At 43.8% G+C, this 19652-nt stretch overlaps 1 protein-coding gene across 1 annotated transcript; it reads left to right on the top strand.

Annotated features, from left to right (window-relative positions):
• The first annotated feature begins 10 nt into the window (after positions 1–10).
• SNIP1 (Smad nuclear interacting protein 1) lies at positions 11–12757 on the top strand. The gene is made up of 4 exons (XM_077295888.1): positions 11–281; positions 2589–2694; positions 6172–6686; positions 12170–12757. The coding sequence occupies exons 1-4, from the start codon at positions 139–141 to the stop codon at positions 12444–12446; spliced, it is 1041 nt and encodes a 346-aa protein (XP_077152003.1). The 5' UTR covers positions 11–138; the 3' UTR covers positions 12447–12757.
• Positions 12758–19652: the final 6895 nt, after the last annotated feature.

The following is a 19652-nucleotide window of genomic DNA, read 5'->3' as shown; positions in this document are numbered from 1 at the left end:
GTTCTGCGCATGCTTACAACCAACCGGAAGTGACGCGTGTGCACAGGAAGTCTCGACTCCCAGCAACCACTGGTGTTTCCGGCGTTGTAGCCGAAACTACTGTCACCTGTTCTGGGAAGTTCAGTGGATACCAGGACGATGAAGGAAGCGGGGAAGCATAAGAAGAGGCGGCCGCACAGCCCGGAGGAGAGAAGGAGTCCGAACAGGCGGCACCGCAAACGGCGAAGTCCGAGCTCCGACGGCAGCGGTGGGGACTCCCCGGCGGCCGGGAGAAGGAGCAGGTGCGTTACACTGCGGGCCACACACCGGCTGTGGGAGTGCGGCGGGGGCTGCAGCCTGTGGTGAGGCCGCTCTGTGCGCGCCCGGGGGAGAGCTGTGTGCAGCGGGGATCTTGGCGCGAACACCTGGCCACTACACCAATGAAGGTTAGCTGGCGTCCAGCGGCCTCACTCATTAGCAGGCCCGAAGTGCAGCAGGCCCGAAGTGCATTTTAATTAATCAGGTGCTCCACAATTGGATGTGTTTATATAAAATGTTCCTGTGCTGAGAGAATCTTATAAATGTGCCCCTGCTGTGTACTGTGTAACGACTCCTGGAGAGGGAAGGACGGAAAAGAAAAGAGTATACAGTCATTACAGCAGGGGATCACAGCTGACTGTTTAAAAACTTTTTGTCTATCACATAAAGAATAAGCCGTGATCCTGTGCTGTAATGTCTGTATATTCTCTTTTGGTTTCCCCCTCTGTCCAGGAGCTGTGGTATGATCAGACCATGTTCCTGCACGGTCAGACACACCATTACACAGTACACGGCAGGGGCCCATTTATAGGAGTATCTCAGCACAGGGACAATTTATATAAACACATCCAATTGTGGAACTTATTCTTATTCCAAAATCTATTGATGGAAGTGTACTTTGTAGGAAACCCCCTTTGATGAATTTTGTGTATCTGCTAGTTAGCGTGCAGTGCCTTCAAAAATGTAATCTAGTCAGTGATTGAGGTACATTTGCTGTAACTTTTCATGAATTGTATGGGAGGGGACCCATAATGGCATAGGTTGGCGTGTAAATACCAAATGTCATAATATTTTTGCACACATTCACAGTTGCGCAAAAATGTTGTGACTTATTAAGGTGTTTCCCTCCAAATTTCTGGCCTAATGTCTCTCTGAATGAAGGCCTTTTGAGTTTTCTGAATGCCAGTGCTTTTCAGAGTAAAACATATATGGCTGCAGTAAGGCAGCCAGTGACTGATTCTTGCTGCCCACGGTGCAGACAGTATGAATCGATTGACGGCTTCTCTATTATAGAGCCATCTGTAGGTGTCCCTCAAGTGTTAAATGTTTGTCTGGTAGTAATAAACACTGATGGCATGGTTAGACCCAGCTGCATGCCTGGCAAGGCAACCATATGACACACGGCAATTATACAATTAGTGCTTTTACAACCCCAGACATAGGCTCAGAATGAGTTCTGATCAGCGATATTGCAAGGTGCTCACCACATATTTAGTACTATTTAACATGGAGCAATTGCAGTTGCTGTAATGGAGTGATTGTTCGTACAAATGCTTGTTTGGAACCATATCCCCTTTTCATCAGGAGCTTTTGAGAATTCACTAACTTACTGCCTTGTAGCCCTCCATATTCATAAGCTCTGTATTACCCCGCTCCAACAATGACTGACAGTTTTCTGTGTGCACTGTACATGGGCTGAAATCAGCCAATCAGTGGCGTGGATGGGGTTATACAGAGCTCATAATACTGACAACTGCTTAATTTGTTATCAAAACTGCAGCACCGAGTAAAGAAGGTGACATATCTCTGCATCAGGGTCTCCACCCCTACATTATGCTACTCTCGGATGGGGTAGCAACAAGCTGGTGGCAGTCTTTTAAACTCCACATAAAATACGCAGTCAGGCAAGCAATGAGTATTTGATTGGTGGGTACATTTACACTGTCAATAGTTGGGAATGAAGGATCATCTGGACCATGATCAGTAAAATGGCCTTTATTTGAATTAGTAGGATCTAAGCATGATACTCGTCGGGATCATGATCATTTCCTTTGTGATCCAATTGGCCAGTGCACTGTTGCACCTGATTTGAGGATCAGTTGTGAGCATAACATTGTAGGTACAATTTAAAGCGGTTCTCTGGTCAAAAGGTAAACTTGGCAGTGGACAGCCAAGGAGTTAAAGCAAGAAAAGAATGCATGTTCATCCCCACACTGCTATCATGTGGTCTCATTGCAAGGAGAGATGATATCATCTGCATCTTTAGCTTGATGGCTTACTGTCTGACCCTCCTTGTTTGGTGTCACACAGACGGTGACCTGTCGATCAATCTGCCTGCTGGGCAGGTAACAACCTGAGGAGGCAGAGGCTGGTGACGTGCTCTGTCACTTCCAGATCACTTAGTGCTTCACTGGCATATGCAGCAGGTGACGATTTCAGGCCGTCAATTTATAACAAAGATCTACATGTCAATATATGCTGTTTGAGGGGTTGATCTTACTAACATTTCCTTTAAATTTCACTAATATGATTTACTTTTAGATGCTTAACATTCGTTGTTTATTCTATAGGTCTCCAGGGAAACGGAAAAGGTCACATATCAAACGAAGCAGATCTCCAAGGAGTAGGAGGCAAAGAAGTGAAAGTCCTCCACATTTTCCTGTGAAAATAAAACAGGTACATATAGGGTTTCCATTTTCGGGGCAAAATCAAACCAAGATCTGAGTTATGGTACCAGTTAATAGTTTGGACATACCCATTTATACAGTGGTCGTCCTTTGTCTTACTAGAATGTGCACATTGTAGATTCTAACTGAAGGCATCAAACACAACACACCTGGTCAAAAGGAAATGTGAAATAAATCTTAGATTCCTCAGTTTACTCCCCTTGTACTCTGACTTCTTTACAATCATTTGGTATTTTCTCAAGCAGCTTCACCAGTTTGTCACCTAAAATGACTTCCAATGAACAGACATGTCATGTCAAGAGGTTTTGTGAATCATCGGCCTTTCCGAAAGCATTTGTGACCATCATGTATGTTCTGCCGAGGAAGTGTTGGTACACATTGTTCCATACAGTGCTGAATGCGATTCCACAATTGTTCTAAACCAGAATATGGCAAGAACCACTCAACTAAATAATCAGAAATGACAGTATATTATTACTTTAAGACACGATAGTCCGGCTGTCCAGAACATTTCTAGAACCATAAGTTATTCTTAGGTGCTTCTATAATGTTCCTTGGCCCAAACAAGTCTCTTCTTTGCAGTCCTCAGTAGTGACTTTTTTTGCAGCTTTTCGACCCTAAAAACTTGCTTCTCGCAGTCTCCTTTGGACAGTTGATGTTGGCGACGTGTCAACTACTTCATGTCTGTGTATATTTTAAACTGATATCCACCTTCAAGGCACACTTATCCAGCATGGCTACAACAGCATTCTGCAACATCGTCATCCCATCTGATTTTCACTTAGTGAGACCATGATTTGTTTTACAACATTTGCTGCATCAGATGACATGTCCTCAACAATCGCCCAACCTTGACCCAGTTGTACTGGATTAGGATGAATTGGACTGCAGAGTGAAGGCAAAGCAGGCAACAAGAGCTCAGCACCTCTGGGAACTCCTTTAAGACTGCTGAAAACTCATTCCAGGTGGTTATCTGGTGAAACTGCTTGAGAGAATGCTGAGGGTGTGTAATGTGATCACAATAAAAGGGGGGGGGGGTACTTTGAGGAATCAAAGGTTTATCTCATACTTTGGTTTGTTTTCCATGTGATTTGTTAACTCCTTGTTTCCATATATACTCTTTTTGTGATGTTTCCTTCCATCTGTGCACATACCAATAAGAACAAGAAAAACTATTGCATGAACCGATTTGTCCACACTTTTGGCCAGCACTGTACATACTTAAGGCTTAAAGTTATACCATTAGTTAGAATCCCTCTGAAGAAAGCAATTAGTTGATTAATAATAATATCAATTCAATGATTGTACTTTTTCCTCCACACTGCTTTCATCGCTGTGGAACAGACCACTATTGTGCTAAGAAATAGTGAAGTCACTTATGTTTCCTGTGTAACCAGTGAATTAAAGGGGTTGTCCATATACCTTACTAGGTTGCCACTCAGAATCTCTCTGTTCAGGGTTGTGAGCTGCAGAGGTTGCTCATTGTCTGGCAGCCTCATTGAGACAATATACCGTATTTTTCTGACCATAAGACGCACTTTTTTCCTCCAAATTTGGGAGGAAAGTGTGGGTGCGTCTTATGGTAGGGATGTAGCATGTGGGGAGGGGGGCAGCAGCGAGTGGGATCGCACTGTTATCCCACTTCAGGAGGCAGAAAAATGTCCCCACTGCCGGGAATCAGCGCTGTGGAAACCATGTGGTCCCGATGATTAAGTGCAGTGAATATTCATTAGCTACTCCCCGCCCACCTATCAGCTGAGCAGTGAGCCAGGAGCAGCAAATGAATACTGCACTTAAGCAGCAACACACATGGCTTCCCCAGCGCTGATTCCTGCAGCAGCTGGGGAGATCTGTGTGTCTGGGGGAGGAGGAGGCAGAAGCAGCAGGGTCCGGGGGAGAGGAGATCGCTGCGTACCTTCCTGGGCTGGATCTGAGTGCTGATCTGAGTGCTGTGCAGTGTGCTGTGCAGTGTGCACAAGGAGGACCTGTGATGATGTCAGAAGTGGGCAGGCTGGAGCATCACATGGCAGCACAGAGCCCTTCCTCTTCTTGACATCATCACAGGTCCTTCAGACTCCCCACTAGAATCTGCTGGCTTCCATTACCTGTGCTGTGGAAAGGCAACAAGAGGGAGAGCTCTGTGTGCAGTCATGGGATGCTATTACCTCACCACAGTGGCTGGCTGGCTGCCACAATTAAGAGCAGAGGTGTCAAACTGCATTCCTCGAGGGCCGCAAACAGGTCATGTTTTCAGGATTTCCTTAGCATTCCACAAGGTGCTGGAATCATTCTGTGCAGGTGATTAAATTATCACCTGTGCAATACAAGGAAATCCGGAAAACATGACCTGTTTGCGGCCCTCGAGGAATGCAGTTTGACACCTCTGATTAAGAGGGTTAGTCTTTCCAAAACACAATAAAGCACTCTGCCATTCCTTTAGTGAACTATAACTCCCAGCATGTCATAGGATCTGCAGGACATGCTGGGAGTTATAGTTCTCCCATGGGATTTTAAAGCAGCACTCCAGTGTTATTTTGCAGTGCTGGAGTGGTGCTTTCAATATAAGCCCTGTGCCCCCATTCTTATACTCACCCTCCAGTGTCTTCTTATAGTACTTTACAGACACCACACTGGTCCCGCAGCTTCCAACATAATAACATACTATTATATATAATAACACCACATATAATAGTATGTTATTAAATATTTTACCACATTTTTTTGCTTCAAATATTTTTTTTTCCCTATTTTTCACCTCTAAAACCTGGGTGCGCTTTATAGTCCGAAAAATACGGTACATGTTCAGCTATTCAGTACCTGGTAATATTAAGATTACATTGCTGCAGAAATGACTAGGTGAGAGAACCCCTTTGTTTCAGATGCTTGCTTTCATTTTCGTTTACAGTTTATGAAAAAAAAGTTACTTGACAATTATTAAAAAGAAATTGCTCCATCAAAGTTTGTATCCTCTTAATATATTGCTGTCATCCTATTATATAACACTGTGTACTTACAATTGCTCATTTTACCCTTCTACACAGTAAATTTGCATCTTTTCTCTGCTCTATGTAGAAACAGGAAGTATCTTGTCCCTGCAAAAATCATCCCTTTCTTCAACTACCAACCCTCTAGCCCAGCTCCTAACACCCTCACCCCCCTCCCGCCCACCAGGGATTTGCAGTGATGACTCATGCAGGGAAGAGAGACTTCCTATTTCTATGTAGAGCTTAGAAGGAATCAGCTAGTCAGTTTTCAATTGCGTGATATCATAACTCTTACGGAAAAGAGACCAATTGACTGTAGAAAGGCAAAATGAGCAATTGTAAGTACACAGTGTTATATGACATGTTGGCTGCAATATATTAAGTGGATAAACATTTTGATGGAAGAAGTGCTCCTTTAAGTATAGACTTTTATTGTAAAATATTTCAGATCATGTTCCTTATATGTATGAATGTTTCAAAAGGAAAGGGACGAGAACCCGCACAGAATTCATGATGACCGGCAGCCCACACATAGGAACCGACATAGAGACCAAACTGATAGAAGCCGGAACAACATGTCCAGACACCGAGAAAGGGAGCGGGAGGAAAACCATTTCCGGGAGCAAAGAGCAGAAAGAGAATTCCATAATGACAGGAGGAGAGAAAGAAGACAAAGAGAAGAGCAAGAAGGAGGAGAGCAAGGGATTGAGTCTGACAGTACTACTACTAAGAAAGAAGCACCAAACTTTGAACTTTCTGGAGCATTACTTGAAGACACAAATACCTTCCGAGGTGTGGTAATAAAGTACAGTGAGCCGCCTGAAGCTCGCGTACCGAAGAAGCGTTGGCGATTATATCCTTTCAAGAATGATGAGTCTCTCCCAGTCATGTACATCCACAGACAGAGCGCATACCTGCTGGGCAGGCAAAGGCGGATTGCTGATATTCCTATAGATCATCCTTCCTGCTCCAAACAACATGCAGTCTTGCAGTACAGGTAATAATAATTGCTACCTTTTCATTGAGTTTCAGGAATTTTCACTTTTTTTTTATTTCGCTATAAAAACTCGATAAAACTGCGAAAAAAACCGCATACATTAAGCATCCTATTAGAATGCATTCCGCGTTTTTTGTGCACATGTTGCGTTTTTTTCTGCGGCAGAATCGCATTCCGGAAAGAAACGCAGCGTGTTCATTCTTTGTGTGGAATCGCGCGGATTCCGCACACATAGGAATGCATTGATCCGCTTACTTTCCGCATGTGGCTACGCCCACCATGTGGGAAGTAAGCGGATCATGTGCGGTTGGTACCCAGGGTGGAGGAGAGGAGACTCTCCTCCAGGCCCTGGGAACCATATAATTGTTAAAAAAAAAAAAAAAGAATTAAAATAATTAATAAATCGTGAGATTCTCACCTTCCGGCAGCCTTCCCGCTCCTCGCGATGCTCCCGTTCCCAGGGATGCTTTGTGGCGATCACCTGTGATGACGTAGCAATCTCGCGAGACCGCTATGTCATCTGGGGTCATTGCCGCTAGGCATTATTGGGAACGCGAGCTTTGCGAGGAGCGGAAAGACTGCGGGGGACGCCGGAAGGTGAGAATATCACAATTTTTTTAAATTACTTTTAACATTAGATCTTTTTACTATTGATGCTGCATAGGCAGCATCAATAGTAAAAAGTTGGTCACACTTGTCAAACACTATGACAAGTGTGACCAACCTGTCAATCAGTTATCCAAGCGATGCTACAGATCGCTTGGAAAACGCTAGCATTCTGCAAGCTAAAAATGCTTGTAAACGCTAGTGTTTATCAAGACAATGCATGCCAATTCCGCATGCGTTTTTCCCGCTGCAGGGTGTTCCTTAATTGCCGCAGAAATTTCTGTGGCAATTCCGGACATATGCACATAGCCTCATTGTTCATTGTTCTTGGTTGAGTTATAGGGTTAGTAGCTTTGTGATTAAGCAATAGATGTGACATCAGTAGGACACCATGTCACTAACGTTTACAGCTGCTTGTAAGACTTCAGGATTTAATCAGCACCGGCTGTGTATGTTCCGATACACTGCATAGTAGTAAATTGCATGCAATTATATTTTGGCATTATTAAAGGGACTCTGTCACCTGAATTTGGAGGGAACAATTTTCAGCCATAGAGGCGGGGTTTTCGGCTGTTTGATTAACCGTTTCCTTACCCGCTGGCTGCAATATTGGATTGAAGTTCATTCTCTGTCCTCCATAGTACACGCCTGCGTAAGGCAAGATTGCCTTGTGCAGGCATGTACTACGGAGGACAGAGAATGAACTTCAATCCAATACTGCAGCCAGCGGGTAAGGAAAGGGTGAATCAAACAGCCGAAAACCCCGCCTCTATGGCTGAAAATTGTTCCCTCCAAATTCAGGTGACTCTACCCTTGTCCACAAATGGTCGTAGATGTATTTCCACTTTGCCATTGTATTGCTGCATCTACACCTACACTGAAAGGGAAACCATCAGGTACACCTATGATTTTACTCTGCCCATCACCAGATAGTCCCTTATTTATGTATTCCAGGAGTGCTTTTACTGTCTTGCATAACTACCGTATTTTCCGGCGTATAAGATGACTTTTTATCCCCTGAAAATCTTCTCAAAAGTCGATGGTTGTCTTATATGCTGGGTGGGGGGCCAGATGAGTGAAAGATAAGGAGCCACTTTACTTCCATCCCCGCGAGACTTGAGAGGCAGAGAAGGGTCGGCCAGATGGGTGAAAGAGAAGGAGGTAATAGAATACAAGGGCGGGCTTGAGTCACTTACACCTTCCCGGTGAGGCACCTCGTCATTGGGACCGCTCCCCGCACCATATGTGGCTACCGCAGAGCTCAGCACATGCCATTTAAGATTTATATGGCCAGCATATCCCAAACTCTATGTTTTAAATGGAAAAGTTGGTTGTGTTATGCGCTGGAAAATACGGTACATATATTTGAGTATTTATAGCACCTCTTCCTATGCTAGTGAACCAAGACTAGTCTGATGAGGCATTGCTCAACAGCTGCAGTAATTCCCCCTGGACGTGATTGACGGTCCCTGCATTGTTTAGGTCTTCAAAGTTTGAACACCTCCCTTCATCTCTCTTCTGCTGTCATAGCTTTGCTAATGGCCCACTCAGAGCTATGACAGGGGAACAGAAGTGCCAGGAGGAGCGCAAACTGGGGAAGACTCAAGCTCCACAGGGACTGTTAATCACTTCTAGGGATCGTGACTGCAGCTGCTGAACCTGGATTAGTATCAGCGAGTAAATGCCTTTCCGAACTAGTCCTGGTTCTTCTGTATGCAGCGAGGTGCTGTGTAGAAGTTACTTTTACTCAAATATGTTTGGGCAGACTTCATCTGGAATACTGTGTCCAGTTTTGGGCACCACATTTTAAAAAATACATCAACAAACTGGAGCAAGATCAGAGAAGAGCGACCAGAATGGTGACCGGTCTGCAAATCATGTCCTATGAGGAACGTTTACAGGATTTGGGAATGTTTAGCTTTCAAAAAAGAAGACTGAGAGGAGACATAATAGCTGTCTACAAATATCTCAAGGGCTGTCACATTGTAGAAGGATCATCTTTATTCTCATTTGCACAAGGAAAGACTAGAAGATATGGGATGAAACTGAATGGGACGAGACACAGATTAGATATTAGAAAAAACTTTTTGACAGTTAGGGTGATCAATGAGTGGAAGAGGCTGCCACGAGAGGTGGTGAGTTCTCCTTCAGTGGAAGTCTTCAAACAGAGGCTGGACAGACATCTGTCTGGGATGATTTAGTGAATCCTGCTTTGAGCAGGGGGTTGGACCAGGTGACCCAGGAGGTCCTTCCAACTCTGATTCCATGTTTATTTTTCTTCCAGTTTCAGTGCACTCGGATTTTTTTTTTCACCATTTCCCAGCATATATCCTGGGTAAACTTCATTTCTTCATGCAAACAATTATTATACAGCTACCTCAACAGAAAAACAAAGAGGATCTGAAATGTTTCCTTTAAGGGGTGAAGGGCTATTCCCACCTCTAAAACAGTACGCCATAATTGATCGGTGTCCTCTCCTTTCATGGCAGTACTAGATGGGTCCTAGAAGTGAACATCTCATGCCACCATGAATGGAGAGATGACCAGCATCTATCATACAATTATGCTGTAGATTATGCCATTAATGTCTGCACCTCTAAGTCCAGTGGATGGCAGGCAGCAGAAGACAGATGTAATATATAACCGCCATCCTCCAGGCACAGTCTGGATGGGGGAAACTATATGCAGATGGGTAAGGAATTGGCTAAATGACAAGAAACAGTTGTCCTAAATGGTACGTTCTGTAAATGGGATATAATCAGCAGTGGGGACCCCAGGGATCTGTGCAAGGGCCGATTCTTTTGAACCTTTTTGTTAATGACCTTGTTGCTGGGATTGAGTAAAGGGTCAGTCTTTGCTGAAGACACCAAACTATTTAGAATATTAAAATCTGACCTTGACATTACAATATTGCAAAACGATCTGGATAAGATGTCTGAATGGGCAAAAACTTGGCAAATCAGGTTTAATGTAGAGTAATTCACCTGGGATGGAGTAATCCTATTGCTGTATATACAGTAAATGGGAGCACCCAGTCATACAGAACAGGAGAACGACATGGGTATTCTCGTTACAAGTAAGCTGAGCAGCAGTACTCAATGTCAAGCAGCAGCCGCAAAAGCAAACAAAATGTTAGGGTGTACAAAAAGAGAGATAAAATCCTGTGATCCCAACATATTTTTTTATCCCTTTATAAATCACTGGTGAGGCCACATCTAGAATACGGGATCGAGATTTGGGCTCCGCATTTAAAAAATGATATTCTGAAATTAGAGTTAGTCCAAAGGCAGGTAATTGGGTTATTACAAGGGATGGAAGGCCTCTCATATGAGGAGAGGTTGGAAAAGTTGGTGCTTTTAGTTTAGAAAAAAAGACGCCTCAGAGGGGATCTCATTTATATGTATAAATGTGTGGCCAGTACAAAGGACTGGAGCATGACTTATGCCTTCCATAGACCATACTAAGAACCAGGGGGCACTCATTGTAGGTGGAAGAAAGGAGATTCCGGCAGCTAAATAGGAAAGGGTTCTTTACAGTTAGAGAAGTCAGAATGAGGAATGCCCAACCGCCCTCTAGTTTGCATAATGAATATGTAACATACTGAAAAAGATTCTGCAGGCAGGTGCTGGACGTGACACCTGCGCTGCAGCATAATTGCATGGTTACTGTGCACTTCATAATCCGTTTTGCAGACCTACTTGAGCGAGGGGGGGTAAAATAATTTTGAAAATGGCGCCCGGGGTGCCTGCGCAATAGCAGCTATCGGTTTGTAGAGATCCGATAGCTGCTGTTGCGTAGGCGCTCACGGCGCCATCTCGCTGAAGAAGGAAAAAAAAAAAATGACCCTTCACCTTGATGGCGCCATCCGCGCATGCGCAATAGCAGCTGTTGGCGATCTCAGAGCTGCTATTGTGTGGGTGGCGCCATCTTTGTGGAGGGCAATATTTTTTTTTTTTGTTTTAATTTATTTATTTTTTCTTCTTCAGCAACATGGTGGCGTAACAGCAGCCCTGGGTGCCATTTTCAAAATGACTTTTTTTTTCCCTCGCTCAAGTAAATCTGAAAAAAGGATGAAGTGCAAGGTTCGCATGCGATTATGCTGTAGCCTGTAGAAGCGTTTTTTTGTTTTTTAATCATTCAGTATGTGATGGCATTCATTATGCAAACTAGAGGGCAGGTCAGTGACGAATCAGTGACCTGTCAGCAGTCTGCATTATGAATATAGAATCGGAGCACCACATTCACCAACCCCGTCTTAGGGCTGTAATGGCGGTGTCTGACCATGTAGGAACATGGTCTGATCATCTGAACAGAGGGGCGGAAGCTAAAGAGTATACAGGCAGGACAGCAGGGAATCACAGCTGATTCTTTCTTTGAGATAAAAACATTTTTTAAAAACAGGCAGGGAAATGTTTTACCTCACAGAAAGAATCAGCTGTGATCCTGTACTACAATGTCTGTATATTCTTTTGCTTCCTCCCCTGCCCAGGAGCTGTAGTATGATTAGACCATGTTCCTGTACGGTCAGACACAGCCATTACACAGTACACGGCAGGGGCACATTTATAAGATTATCTCAGGACAGGAACATTTTTTTCTTAAACATGTCTAATTATGGAAATTATTATTATTACAACTTGTTAAAATCAACTTTAAAATTCACTTTGTTTTGGACAAAACCCCTTTAACTGCTCCTGCACATAAGCAGCCTCCATACAAGCTACATATGTGGAAAAATAAAAGTTCAGGCTCCAAATGCAGTGTCCTAAACACTCAAATTAGATTTTTTTTAAATAATGTCCCATGGCCTGAATGGATAGGGGCTTGACTGATGTGTGTAAATTTTACAGCATTTTGTCTTTTTTTTTTTCTTCTAGAATGGTGGCGTTTACCCGGGCAGATGGAACAACAGGTCGACGGGTCAGACCATACATTATTGATCTGGGGTCTGGAAATGGCACATACCTGAACAACCAAAGAATTGAGCCACAGCGGTACTATGAACTAAAAGAAAAAGATGTACTGAAATTTGGCTTCAGCAGCAGGGAATACGTAGTTTTGCACGAATCGTCAGATACTTCAGAAGTGGACAAGAAGCAGGATGATGATGACGACGAGGTGGATGATGAGGTCGATGAGGAGACAGAAGGATAACAAGCATGCCCAATGGACCAGTCATATCTGATGTGAAATCTGTTTTTCTGGGGAGCATCTGTAAATCCCTGCCTCATTATGTCAGTAAGATCATCCGGGACTAGTGGCATCGGTGTGCATTGTTTCCAATCCTCAGGTGTAATTAAACAGCGTTCCTGTGAACTGCGACCTCTGAGACATTGTCTTTGTAATACTGCTGTTTATATTCTGTAAATTTGTAACTCTGTATATGTTTCACTATATTTCTCCATGGACTAATACCTTCACATGGAAGGCATCACATACTGGAATTAAAGGTACCATTCTGCCTACGGAGAGTTTATTCAATGAGTTGGAGCTAACAAGGCTCCATTTATAAAGGCACAAACAATGATGCTGCACTGAAGTAATATTTTTGTAAGACATTAATTTTCTATGGGGTTACTCCATTCTGTATGCCTATTGCACCTTACAGTCTGCAGTAGGTTAATATTTAGGGATAAGTGTATAAACCAACAGGCTTGATAGGCGGACTTACATCCTATAAAATTGTGACAAATCTCCAGAGTTTATTCTGAATTCTACTCTTATTCATTTATCTACAAAAAAGAAATGAATCAAAGTCACATTGAAAGGGGATTTCCACATTTGGGGACCACACCCACACACACCCACCCACACACACCCACACACACCCACACACACACACCCACACACACACACCCACACACACACACCCACACACACACACACAACCCCCACGCACGCATGCACGTACGTACAGACCAAAAGTTTGGACACACCTCATTTAAAGATTTTTCTGTATTTTCATGATTATGAAAATTGTACATTCACATTGAAGGCATCAAAACTATGAATTGACACATGTGGAATTATATACTTAATTTCAGTTTCACACTTTTTTGTTATGTCTTATATTCTAGGTTCTTCAAAGTAGCCACATTTTGCTTTGATGACTACTTTACACACTCTTAGCATTCTCTTGATGAGGTTCAAGAGGTAGTCACCGGGAATGGTCTTCCACCAATCTTGAAGAAGTTCCCAGAGATGCTTAGCACTTGTTGGCCCTTTTGCCTTCACTCTGCGGTCCAGCTCACCCCAAACCATCTCGATTGGTTTCAGGTCTGGTGACTGTGGAGGCCAGGTCATCTGGCGTAGCACTCCATCACTCTCCTTGGTCAAATAGCCCTTACACAGCCTGGAGGTGTGTTTGGGTCATTGTCCTGTTGAAAATTAAATGATGGTCCAACTAAACGCAAACCGGATGGAATAGCATGCCACTGCAAGATGCTGTGGTAGCCATGCTGGTTCAGTATGCCTTTAATTTTGAATAAATCCCCAACAGTGTCACCAGCAAAGCACCATCACACCTCCATGCTTCACAGTGGGAACCAGGTATGTAGAGTCCATCCGTTCACCTTTCTGCTTCGCACAAAGACACGGTGGTTGGAACCAAAGATCTCAAATTTGGACTTGTGGGACCAAAGCACAGATTTCCACTGGTCTAATGTCCATTCCTTGTGTTCTTTAGCCCAAACAAGTCTCTTCTGCTTGTTGCCTGTCCTTAGCAGTGGTTTCCCAGCAGCTATTTTACCATGAAGGCCTGCTGCACAAAGTCTCCTCTTAACAGTTGTTGTAGAGATGTGTCTGCTGCTAGAACACTGTGTGGCATTGACCTGGTCTCTAATCTGAGCTGCTGTTAACCTGCGATTTCTGAGGCTGGTGACTCGGATAAAGTTATCCTCAGAAGCAGAGGTGACTCTTGGTCTTCCTTTCCTGGGGCGGTACTCATGTGAGCCAGTTTCTTTGTAGCGCTTGATGGTTTTTGCCACTGCACTTGGGGACAGTCAAAGTTTTCCCAATTTTTCGGACTGACTGACCTTCATTTCTTAAAGTAATGATGGCCCCTCGTTTTTCTTTACTTAGCTGCTTTTTTCTTGCCATAATACAAATTCGAACAGTCTATTCAGTAGGACTATCAGCTGTGTATCCACCAGACTTCTGCACAACACAACTGATGGTCCCAACCCCATTTATAAGGCAAGAAATCCCACTTATTAAACCTGACAGGGCACACCTGTTAAGTGAAAACCATTCCCAGTAACTACCTCTTGAAGCTCATCAAGAGTGTGCAAAGCAGTCATCAAAGCAAAAGGTGGCTACTTTGAAGAACCTAGAATATAAGACATAATTTCAGTTGTTTCACACTTTTTTCTTAAGTATATAATTCCACCATGTGTTAATTCATAGTTTTGATGCTTTCAGTGTGAATGTACAATTTTCATAGTCAAGAGAATACAGAAAAATATTTAAATGAGGTGTGTTCAAACTTTTGGTCTGTACTATATATATATATATATATATATATATATATATATATATATATATATATACACACCGTATTTTCCGCTTTGTAAGACGCACTTTATTTCCCCCAAATTTGGGGGGGAAATGGGGGTGCGTCTTACAAAGCAGATATACCGCTTACCGTTACAGGCTGGGATGAGGGGGTGTCCGCTGCCGCCCGCTGCTGCTGCCGCCCGCCACCGCTGCTGCTGCCGCCCGCCACCGCTGCTGCTGCCGCCCGCCACCGCTGTTGTCCGCTGCTACTCCGGTGCTGCGGGGGCTCTGGCGACATTTTGTGAAAGACCAGAGCCCCCCGGCAGTTCGTCCATGCGTTCCTTCCTGTATGACTGACTCCGGGAAAATGGCCGCCGAAATCTCGGGAGATGAGATTTCAGCGCTGAGATCTCATCTCTCGAGATTCCGGCGGCCATTTTCCCGGAGTCAGTCATACAGGAATACATGGACGAACTGCCAGGGGGCTCTGGCCTTTCACAATATGTCGGCAGAGCCCCCGCAGCACCGGAAACAGCCCTGCAGCCACGAAGCCCCCCTGCAGCACAGGAGCCCCCCCGCAGACCGCCTCATCCCAGCCTGCAGCACAGGAGCCCCCCTGCAGACTGCCTCATCCCAGCCTGCAGCACAGGAGCCCCCCTGCAGCACAGGAGCCCCCCTGCAGACCCCCTCATCCCAGCCTGCTGCACAGGAGCCCCCCTGCAGACCCCCTCATCCCAGCCTGCTGCATAGGAGCCCCCCTGCAGACCCCCTCATCCCAGCCTGCTGCACAGGAGCCCCCCTGCAGACCCCCTCATCCCAGCCTGCTGCATAGGAGCCCCCCTGCAGACCTCCTCATCCCAGCCTGCAGCAATGATCCACTCCTGCCTCCAGCAACGACCCTGGGACCCTGATCCACCGCAGCCACAACCCCTGGTAAGTAATAAGACGCATGGATTATAAGACGCCCCACCAATTTATTAAAAAAAGTTTTTTCCTATTTTTCTCCTCAAGATTTGGGGTGCGTCTTATAATCCGGAGCGTCTTACAAAGCGAAAAATACGGTATATATATATATATATATATATATATATATATATATATATATATATATATATATATATATATATATATATATATATATATATATAACCAAAAGAAAACCCGTAGAAGCGCAGGACCGCGCGAAACGGCCGTCGTCGTACTCCTCTGCTCACACGGGCTGAGGCCCCCTCTCTCTCCCCCGGCCACATTGGTTCTCTGGATGCAGTTTTGCAAATAAAGAAATATTTTTAATGAAGACGGGTGAGTGCCCTCATTATTCGTTCTTGCAAGATAATATATATATATATATATATATATATATATATATACACTCACCGGCCACTTTATTAGGTACACCATGCTAGTAACGGGTTGGACCCCCTTTTGCCTTCAGAACTGCCTCAATTCTTCGTGGCATAGATTCAACAAGGTGCTGGAAGCATTCCTCAGAGATTTTGGTCCATATTGACATGATGGCATCACACAGTTGCCACAGATTTGTCGGCTGCACATCCCAAAGATGCTCCATACAAGGCAGGATGGATCCTTGCTTTCATGTTGTTTACGCCAAATTCTGACCCTACCATCCGAATGTCGCAGCAGAAATCGAGACTCATCAGACCAAGCAACGTTTTTCCAATCTTCTACTGTCCAATTTCGATGAGCTTGTACAAATTGTAGCCTCAGTTTCCTGTTCTTAGCTGAAAGGAGTGGTACCCGGTGTGGTCTTCTGCTGCTGTAGCCCATCTGCCTCAAAGTTCGACGCACTGTGCGTTCAGAGATGCTCTTAGGCCTACCTTGGTTGTAACGGGTGGCGATTTGAGTCACTGTTGCCTTTCTATCAGCTCGAACCAGTCTGCCCATTCTCCTCTGACCTCTGGCATCAACAAGGCATTTCCGCCCACAGAACTGCCGCTCACTGGATTTTTTTTCTTTTTCGGACCATTCTCTGTAAACCCTAGAGATGGTTGTGCGTGAAAATCCCAGTAGATCAGCAGTTTCTGAAATACTCAGACCAGCCCTTCTGGCACCAACAACCATGCCACGTTCAAAGGCACTCAAATCACCTTTCTTCCCCATACTGATGCTCGGTTTGAACTGCAGGAGATTGTCTTGACCATGTCTACATGCCTAAATGCACTGAGTTGCCGCCTTGTGATTGGCTGATTAGAAATTAAGTGTTAACAAGAAGTTGGACAGGTGTACCTAATAAAGTGGCCGGTGAGTGTATATATATATATATATATATATATATATATATATATATATATTACAGACCAAAAGTTTGGACACCTTCTCATTTAAAGATTTTTCTGTATTTTTGTGACTATGAAAATTGTACATTCACACTGAAGGTATAAAAACTGAATTAGCACATGTGGAATTATGCTTAACAAAAAAGTGTGAAACAACTGAAAATGTCTTATAGTCTAGGTTCTTCAAAGTACCCACCTTTTGCTATGATGACTGCTTTGCACACTCTTGGCATTTTCTTGATGAGCTTCAAGAGGTAGTCACCGGGAATGGCTTTCACTTCACAGGTGTGCTCTAGATTTAATAAGTGTGACTTCTTGCCTTATAAACTGGGTTGGGACCATCAGTTGTGTTGTGCAGAAGTCTGGTGGATACACAGCTGATAGTCCTACTGAATAGACTGTATTATGGCAAGAAAAAAGCAGCTAACAAATTCTAAGTAAAGAAAAACGAGTGGCCATCATTACTTTAAGAAATGAAGGTCAGACAGTCCGAAAAATTGGGAAAACTTTGAAAGTGTCCCCAAGTGCAGTGGCAAAAACCATCAAGCGCTACAAAGAAACTGGCTCACATGAAGACCGCCCCAGGAAAGGAAGACCAAGAGTCACCTCTGCTTCTGAGGGTAAGTTTATCCGAGTCACCAGCCTCAGAAATCGCAAGTTAACAGCAGCTCAGATTAGAGACCTGGTCAATACCACACAGAGTTCTAGCAGCAGACACATCTCTACAACAACTGTTAAGAGGAGACTTTGTGCAGCAGGCCTTCATGGCAAAATAGCTGCTAGGAAAGCACTGCTGAGGACAGGCAACAAGCAGAAGAGACTTGTTTGGGCTTAAGAACACAAGGAATGGACATTAGACCAGTGGAAATCTGTGCTTTGGTCTGATGAGTCCAAATTTGAGATCTTTGGTTCCAACCACCGTGTCTTTGCGACGCAGAAAAGGTGAACGGATGGACTCTACATGCCTGGTTCCCACCATGAAGCATGGAGGAGAGGAGGTGTGGGGGTGCTTTGCTGTTGACACTATTGGGGATTTATTCAAAATTGAAGGCATACTGAACCAGCATGGCTACCACAGCATCTTGCAGTGGCATGCTCTTCCATCCGGTTTGCGTTTTGTTGGACCATAATTTTTCAACAGGACAATGACCCTTAACACACCTCCACGCTATGTAAGGGCTATTGGACCAAGAATTAGAGTGATGGGGTGCTACGCCAGATGACCTGGCTCCCACAGTCACCAGACCTGCACCCAATCAAGAAGGTTTAGGGTGAGCCGGACCGCAGAGTGAAGGCAAAAGGGCCAACAAGTGCTAAGGGAACTCCTTCAAGATTGTTGGAAGACCATTCTCGGTGACTACCTCTTGAAGCTCATCAACAGAATGCCAAGAGTGTGCAAAGCAGTCATCAGAGCAAAAGATGGCTACTTTGCAGAACCTAGAATATAAGACATAATTTCAGTTGTTTCACACTTTTTTGTTAAGTATATAATTCCACATGTGCCAATTCATAGTTTTGATGCCTTCAGTGTGAATGTACAATTTTCATAGTCATGAAAATACAGAAAAATCTTTAAATGAGAAGGTCTGTACTGTGTGTGTATATGTGTGTGTGTGTGTGTGTGTGTGTGTGTGTGTGTGTGTGTGTGTGTGTGTGTGTGTGTATGTGTGTGTGTGTGTGTGTGTGTATATATAAAAAAATTGGAACAGCACCAAATACAGTACCTTAACAATGTGCACGCATCCCCAGCCGACAATCTCAGAAGGCTCCTTGCAATAGTAGATAAAAAGGTGGAAACGGCACAGCAGACTTCCAGAAAAAAAAAAGTGATGTAATAAAACAATATATTAATATCAAAATATTAAATATCAATAGTCAAGATGAGGCTATAACTTAATATATACCACTAAATGACCTGACCCAACTTGAAATCCACATTGAGACCAAACGGTCTCAACGTGTTTAATCTCATTATCCATTCGAGTTCCTTTCTTTTTAATTTCTGAATAGGATCTCCTTCCCTCCTCAGACCTGGTACTACATCAATAATACGGAAACAAAATTGTTTCTCTGTGTGAAGTTTTTCCGTGAAATGTTTCGAAACTGGTAAATATCTTCCTCCTTATGGTATGTCGGTGTTGATTAATCTTCGTTTTCAAATCACACATAGTTTCACGGACATACCACAAGGAACAAGGGCACTGCAGAAGATATATAACATAATCGGAGTTATATATACCGTATATATATATATATATATATATATATATTTCCAAGAAAGAGGCAGCACTCCATTGTTTCAGTGGGAAAATGTGCAGGATTTTAATCAACCCACATTTTCACCCTGAAACAATGGAGTGCTGCCTCTCTCTTGGAATTCTATGAAGTTTGCATAATCATTGGACAGATTGTCTGGGGGCCTTGCACCCGAAGATAAGTGTTGTTCTATATATATATATATATATATTCTCCCTCCCCAATTACTTGTGTAACAAATATATACGCACACAGTATACTTCCTTCTCACCCCCAGTGATATATATCACCCCCAGTGCGTATATATTTGTTA

Source organism: Ranitomeya variabilis, chromosome 3, assembly GCF_051348905.1.
Source record: "Ranitomeya variabilis isolate aRanVar5 chromosome 3, aRanVar5.hap1, whole genome shotgun sequence".
Classification (NCBI taxonomy): Eukaryota; Metazoa; Chordata; class Amphibia; order Anura; family Dendrobatidae; genus Ranitomeya; species Ranitomeya variabilis.
Note: the sequence above shows the minus strand (reverse complement) of the source record. Positions and strands in the feature narration are given on the sequence as shown.

Coding starts and splice junctions, on each gene's coding strand:
- SNIP1 (XM_077295888.1), top strand. CDS start 139: ATGAAGGAAGCGGGGAAGCATAAGAAGAGGCGGCCGCACAGCCCGGAG. Junction 2,695..6,171: donor TTCCTGTGAAAATAAAACAG/GTACATATAGGG, acceptor ATGTTTCAAAAG/GAAAGGGACGAGAACCCGCA. Junction 6,687..12,169: donor CATGCAGTCTTGCAGTACAG/GTAATAATAATT, acceptor TTTTTCTTCTAG/AATGGTGGCGTTTACCCGGG.